Source organism: Bos indicus, chromosome X (genome assembly GCF_029378745.1).
Source record: "Bos indicus isolate NIAB-ARS_2022 breed Sahiwal x Tharparkar chromosome X, NIAB-ARS_B.indTharparkar_mat_pri_1.0, whole genome shotgun sequence".
Classification (NCBI taxonomy): domain Eukaryota; kingdom Metazoa; phylum Chordata; class Mammalia; order Artiodactyla; family Bovidae; genus Bos; species Bos indicus.
This window is the reverse complement of record NC_091789.1, coordinates 5,553,683-5,560,793: the sequence shown is the minus strand read 5'-3', so window position 1 is coordinate 5,560,793 and position 7,111 is coordinate 5,553,683. Positions and strand designations below refer to the sequence as shown.

General features: G+C 44.1%; 1 protein-coding gene across 2 annotated transcripts; it reads left to right on the top strand.

The window, feature by feature from the left end:
- The first annotated feature begins 2,695 nt into the window (after positions 1–2,695).
- LOC139181458 (cancer/testis antigen 47A-like) lies at positions 2,696–6,751 on the top strand. 2 transcript variants are annotated; one of them, XM_070784956.1, is made up of 3 exons: positions 2,696–3,613; positions 4,460–4,601; positions 5,612–6,751. In XM_070784956.1, the coding sequence occupies exons 1-3, from the start codon at positions 2,935–2,937 to the stop codon at positions 5,622–5,624; spliced, it is 834 nt and encodes a 277-aa protein (XP_070641057.1). In that variant the 5' UTR covers positions 2,696–2,934; the 3' UTR covers positions 5,625–6,751. The 2 variants fall into 2 exon arrangements, with proteins under 2 accessions (XP_070641057.1, XP_070641056.1); XM_070784955.1 differs by lacking the exon at positions 5,612–6,751 and having other exon boundaries at positions 4,460–5,553.
- The last annotated feature ends 360 nt before the right edge of the window (positions 6,752–7,111 follow it).

Here is a 7,111-nt window from a genome sequence, read left to right as displayed (position 1 = left end):
ATCTTTTGGGTCCAAAACCTCCCTCCTCTGAGAAGCCTTTTCTGAGAAAAAACTTTCAATGCCTTTTGACTCACTTGTTTGAGTTCATGCATTACAGTGTAAAGATGGAAATGTTTTACACCGTCAGTGTCCTCCAGCCAAAGATCACAAAACCATGCCTGTAGTTGAGTGAGTTCAGTTTACTATTCATTGCAGTAAGGGAGAACACACATCATGGGGGAACCATGTGATGCCTTCCCAAGTATCAGAAAGAACCTGTTACAGAGGCTGGGGTTTGGATGAGTTATTTGGGGAAGTTTTTCCTTCAAGGAAACGGGTTTTGTCCAGATTAGATGTCTTTAGGTAGCTGAGGCAATTCTCAGCTTGGTATTTGAGTAAATCTTCCCTTTAGGGAGAGGAGACTAGACCCAGAATAAAGACCTAATTGGTCAAGAAGTTGTAGACATTCATTTTAGCCAAGAGAGGGGGATGTTTAGTCATGTATGATCTTCTTTTTGGTCCTGTCTTGTCTCCTTTCAATATGGTCTCAGAGTGACCATGTCTGATGTTCATGTTCTATCACACTGTTCTAAGACAAGTCCAATAGGAAAGAAGATGGCCAAAGCTGATGTGTGAGGTATGTTTCAATTCCAGATTAAAGATCAGGAGATTGGTCCTAGTCCTGGCTCTTCTACTAACTGGCATGACTTTGGGGATGCCAGTTAGCAGCTCTAAATTTTAGTTTCCCTATTTATTATTTTTTTAATTTTTTAAAATTATTTTTTTTCTTTTTTTGTTTGTAGATTTCTTTATTAAATTTATTCATTTCAATTGGAGGTTAATTACTTAAAAAAAGAATGGTCTTAGATTCCATATCTAAAGGCCTTTCCAGCCCTGAAACACTAAGAGAATGTGTGTTTCTCTTGCATCTCTTCTCTTTATAGGAAATGCTAAAGGGGACTTGGCCACACATCCTTATGTGTGTGCATACTAAGTTGCTTCAGTTATGTCCGACTCTGTGTGACCCTATGGACTATAGCCCCCTCCGCCCACCCCAGGTTCCTCTGTCCTTAGAATTCTCCAGGCAAGAATACTGGAATGGATTGCCATGCCCTCCTCCACAGAATCTTCCCAACCCAGGCGTCAAATCCGGGTCTCTTACATCTCCTGCACTGGCAGGCAGGTTCTTTACCACTAGGGCCACCCCAGAAGCCCACAAAACCTTACAGAGGGGAATTCATGTGTAACAAATGGTATTATAGGTGAGTTGTTTAAAAATCAACTGAGATTTTAATCTTAACACTGTGAGTCATTATTGATCCCAAATTAAGAAGTTAAATGTAAACATTCAGAAGATAGCCAAAAACAAGTAAGTATAAAATTCATTTCTGGATGAGAAAAGATGTACAAATTTATAATGTTTAAAACAAGAAAAAAGAAAATATTATTAGATTTTACAAAATAAAAGAAAAACTACACACTTAGAAACATTCACCAACTTACAAGGCAAAATCAAACTAAAAACACATTTTCAACAAAAGTTCAGTATCCTAAATATAATTCCATCTTCTTCCATCTACCTCACTCATATTTTCATTGAACGCCACCTATACAGATGATAAAACTGAGGCCTAGAAATGATAAGCAACTGTTACAAGATCACTTAGGGCAGCAAATGTTAAACCAACTCAGACCTCAGATGGGGATTCTGCCTCTTTTTTGCTGTCTTTATAATGAGAATTTTGGATTAGAGATTACTGACATTGCCTTCCAAATTTAAACCAATGATTTACAGCAACACCATGCTCCATTCACGAGGTGAGACAGAGGAAAAATGCAAACACTGAAATTCGGTTGGAACTGAACTGAATGAAAGGGGAAAAAATCCCCTCTTTACAATTATGAGACTTATTAGTATTTTTCCTAAATGTAACATCCAGATGTAATCGGCTATGTCTTTTTCAAAAAATATTTTTAGTGCTACAAAACTTTTTTTACAGAATGACTGTAAAAGCAGTTAATTTCTGTATAATTTTCAAAATTACACTTGGGGTCTGGACTAAGTAGATCTTGAGATCAATAAAAAGTCTGGGACTGTTGCCTCTGAAACAGCCTAGGAAGGTGGCCCTTTTAACATCTGTCATGCTTAGCACTTAGGAGATGACCTGATCCTTTAAAGAAACCTCTCTTTTATTATTCAGTCTTCAAAGCGTTAAGTGAATTTGTCTGGGTTCATTATACACCTTCTAGCTCCTAACTTCTCCAACACTTCTCAACATTCAGTTCTGACTGCATTCATTTCAATTTGTCTACTCTTTTCCAACTGTTTTTCACTAAGTTAAATTGTCCAAATTCTCTTTCTCTTCTTCGGAGGTTTTTAGTACTGCTAACATCTGAGATATACAACATTTTTATGACCCTGTCTCTATTCACATGAGCCATTACCAGGTGGAAATTCCCAGGTGGGAAATTTCTCTCAGTTCACATGGCCCAGGATGCCTTCATAAATACTTTCCTGCACAATTACATAAAGGACACGAGCCTAGAAGACCTCCAGACATGTCAGAACCCTAACGCGTCAAAGAACAAGTAGGCAATTGTGAGCAATTTGACAACCAAGGGCCTTGGCCGTTCATTGGACACAGAGCACGTCAATCCTTGTTTGTCAGCAAATGAGCCCAAAGCTCGTGACGAGGGGTCACATGCCACCGTTAACTGTTCCGGCCCCGCCCCTCGACTGTGGCCTGGCTCCACTGCCTGAGGCCCGACTTCCGTCGGACGCTTCCGCCATTGGCCGCCTACCCTCCCGGTCGTGGGGCCTCCTCTGTGGTCCCTTCCGTGACTGCCTCGGTCCATCTCACTTCCCTCAGCCTCCTCTCAGGGCAGCCACTTCAGGTGCCACCACCTGCGCCATTGCCATCGTCGCCCGCCCGGCTGAGGTAACTGCCGTCCGCCATGTCTACCACGGGGGATGGAGATCTGACCCATGGCGGGCAGGAAGGCCCAACAGGTGCAGTGGGGGCCCAGGCCGGAGCCCGTGACGGTGTGGACCGCAACTCTGAGCCTCGCAGGGGTGACTCCATGCCTGAGGCTGAGGCAGGTGCAGCTGTGGGGGCTTCAGGAGGCCCGAGGGAGGCGGCCCTGGAGGGCGGGAACGCTGAGGAAGACTCCGACATCAGGCCGGCTGAGGAGAGGGAGGTGGAGGAGCAGGCGCAGGGCGTGAACCGCTTCGTGGTCTCGCGCCACTTCCCCATGAGCGGCTTCAGCCTAACGGTCCTAAATCTGATGCACTCGATGATGAACCGTTTGTCCGACAACCACATCATACTTCCGCCAAATGACGACCGCGTGTTGGTCTGGTACCAGACCAGGCCGCGCTTGTCTGACCACAGCTCAGCCGCCGTGGCCGGGTTATCCGAGGTCCAGGTACCATTGGATGTATCGGGGGAGGGGCCGGCTGAGGAAGCCCCGGATCAGGAGGTGGAGCAGGCTGAGGAAGCCCAGGAGGCGCAGCAGGCGGAGGAAGCCCAGGAGGCTAAGGCACCCGAGGAGGCCTCTTTATGGGAGACGGCCACCAAGGAGTCTGAGGAGCCCAGCTTGCGGGAGATGCCACAGGAGCCTGTCGCCCCTGAGAGTGAGCATTCGAGGGGCGGGGGGGGGAGTTGGGAGGGATGGAGACACTGGCATCTGCAGGCCGGATCTGGGGACCAGGGATCCCGAGGAGGGGGCAGGCTCAGACGGGGCGGCGTGCCTCAGGAGGGGAGGCCGGGAGTCAGGGCCTCCTTTAATCGAAGGCCAGAGGGGCCCAGTAGAAGCCCAACCTCATAACGACTTCTTTGGTTTGGGGTGAAAATAAGCTGCCCTCTACCAACCCTGGTAAAGGTCTGAGATGAACAGTGCCAGTTATGAGCCCACAGGTGAAGGTCAGTGGAGGCAGGTGTTCGAGAGGGAGCTTGAGAGGACATGGAAGAGAACAAGCAAATGGCAGACCTCATATTTGGTTCATAGCTTTTAAAAATGTCAAGATTCTTGGAAAGTTGATCCCAAAACATTATGAACTTATACAGGAGCACTTGGTCAAAATGAAATATTTAGGGGATTGAGGAACTCAGGAGCTTCCCCATAGAATTTGTTATTGAGGTGAAGCATATTTTGGCGAAAAAGTTCTGGCCAAAACATCCAGAATGCATCAGACCCAAAGGATTCTGATCCTTGAGCACAAGTAATCAGTAGCACAGGGTGACAGATGTACCAGAAAAAAAGAAATAATGTCATTGTGAAAATGATCAAGCAGCAGCAAATGAGGGCCATGGAAGTGTTGCATCCGCCAGAAGGAAGGCCCCCAGTTACTCTTTGCTTAGTTGCTTCTGTCCTCCTGCTTCTCCTAAGGGTAGAGTACTGGATATCTTGCCATTCCTTAGGTGTTGGGATGTTTTTTCTGTGAATGTCTGGTCCCAAAGTCTATGATTCCTCTCTAAAGAAACAGCTGAATGCCAGGATGAGAACTCCAAAGAAGAGGCGCAGGGCACCAAAAGTGAGGAGAAAGAAAAGAAGTATAACAGAAAACAAGAAGAACCAGAAAAGGATCTGGACCCAGCAAAGGACAGGCCCAGAAAGCCCAGGTATCTGTGTATAGCTTTGAAAATAACCCAGCTGTTCCCAGGCATTTGCCAATTTTGTTTTTGCTTTTTAATTCTCAGAGTAAATTAAGAAAACGTTGGTTTGAAATTAGTTCAACAACTCAAATTTACCTAATGTTTATAGAACATTCCTGTTCCCACTAATATAAAGAGCTTGAAGTGAAATACACTTCATGGCTTCTCATTTGTTCTTATGAGGTCTTTTGTCCTCTATCTGTAAGACTACCAACAATTTGTAAATGTGTCAGTACCTAAGACCAGTATTTCTTTAGAAAACAATGACTAAAAGCAGCAGCAACTGGGCTGTGCACTAGTTTGGCCTTCATTTCTTGACCACAGAAGTGCAGTCGCCGGCATTAAGAGAAGACCCCTTTTAGAGCGTAACTATTTACGAATAGCAAACTGTTCAGAATTTCAAGTAGGACCACATTTAGTGATTAATACTGAAATATTTGTTCAGTTGTAGATTTGGGTATTTTATATGACAGTCAAAAGAAACAGTCATAGGATGACTGATGTTTATCACTGAGTTGGTAGTGAAGGTATATGTATTGTCTTTTAATGATTAACACTTTCTCCCTCGTTTGCACAGTGATATGTTTCATAATAACAGCCTCTTTCTCATATGGTAGATATGGAAACCGAGGGTCTGGGAGGGTAAGGGAGTATCATCTGTGGAGTGAGCACAGGCTTTTAAGGTAGAAAGGGTGATTTTAGTCCCAGACTAGCCTCTCAAAGGAAGGGGGAAAAGAAAAGCATTTATGGTGTTGGGCAAGAGGGAGACAAGATTGGTAGGATCACATGATTGAAGCCCTCGGGTTGTATATGCACCCAGTATCCAGGGTGAAGGTTACAAGAGGAAAATGGGTTTTTCTTCTCTCCTTGTTGAGATACAACCCTCAGATGCAGCAGACTGTTTTCTTAGATCTAGAAAGTTTCTGGTGCTGACTGATGCTGTATGATCATTCATTTTCTCTCATTTCTTCCTGCAGTTTGGAAGACTAGAAAGAAGACAAAGAAGAAAGGATCCATTGTTCGCTATTTTTAGATTTTTCAGAAGCCCATGGGAATATTATTTACATTGATTTCCTTCCCAAATCCATCCCCCAAAAAGCAACTGTCTAATAATATCTAGTAAAAAATCCAATATCTAATTGGGTTTTATCTTCCACAGATATATTTGACAGCATTTGTTCTAGTTAAAACTAAGTTTTAAAGTAGTAAACTGAAATGTAGATAGATTTATGTATATAAATAATCCTGATTTAAATCTCTTTAAAAATGAGAAGCCGTTTTACATCATTGGAAGGCATCATCACATTCCACCATTTGATAAGCCTGTTGTAAATTCTTTTATTGCAGCCCCCCCAAAAATTTGTATTTAAAACAGTTCTGTAAGACAGAAATAGAGGTCAAGGCTTTAGATCTGCACTTGTTTACTGTACTAGTCACTAGCCATGTGTGGCTGCTGAGCATTGAAAATGTGGCTAATCTTAGTTGAAATGTGCTACAAATGTAAAAGATGGTGTAAAGTCTCATTAATAACTAATTACCCATTGAAATGATAATCTACTATTAAATATAGCATTAAAATTATTTTCTCCAGTTCCTTTTTACTTTTTCAAAAATTTATTTATTGCTACACGTGGGCTTTCTCCTCTTACGGTGCACAGGTTCTCACTGAGGTGGCTTCTCTTGTGGAGCATGAGCTCTAGGGCAAACGGGCTTCAGAGCTGGGCACATGGGCTTAGTTGCACCTCAGCATGTGGGATCTTCCTGTACCAGGGATTGAACCTGTGTCCCCTGCACTGCAAGGTGGATTCTTAACCACTAGACCACCAGGGATGCCCTCTTTTTACTTTTTAGATGTGGCTACTAGAACATTTAAAAGTACACAGGACTTGTGTTATATGTGTATTTCATAGTACTACTTGGTGCTTTTGAAGGAAACCTGAGGGATGGCCCAGCTTGCCTGGAGGCCAGATGGTGCTGCTGAGCCTGAGCCCAGACGCTGATTTGGAGCACTGGTTCTCAAAGTTTGGCCCTTAAAATAGCATTATTAGCATCACCCACGAACTCTTAGGCTCCACTCAAGACCTGTGAGTCAGAAACTGGGAGTGGGGCTCAGTAGTCTGTGTTTTAACAAGCCCTCCAGGGGATTCTGATGCAGCCAAGGTTTGAGAAGCGCTGGTTGACAGCCACAGGGGGAGAAGTTGAGACCTACCTATGGTGACCAGCCTTCATTCACTGCCTTGGGGCTGCTGGAGGTAAATTGAACAGGACGGTAGGGGCTGGACTGGCGAGGAAATTAGGATTCACAGGGGCTGAGACAGACAGAGGCTGTGGATAGGGGATGGCACCAGAAAAATATCCAGGGACAGAGCTGGTTCCAGAAAGTCACAGACATGATACCGGGTATATGAAGTCTAAGAGAAGCTTCACTCAGCAGGAATGGATAGTAGATACATACAGAGTTGCCTGTGAGGATGTAT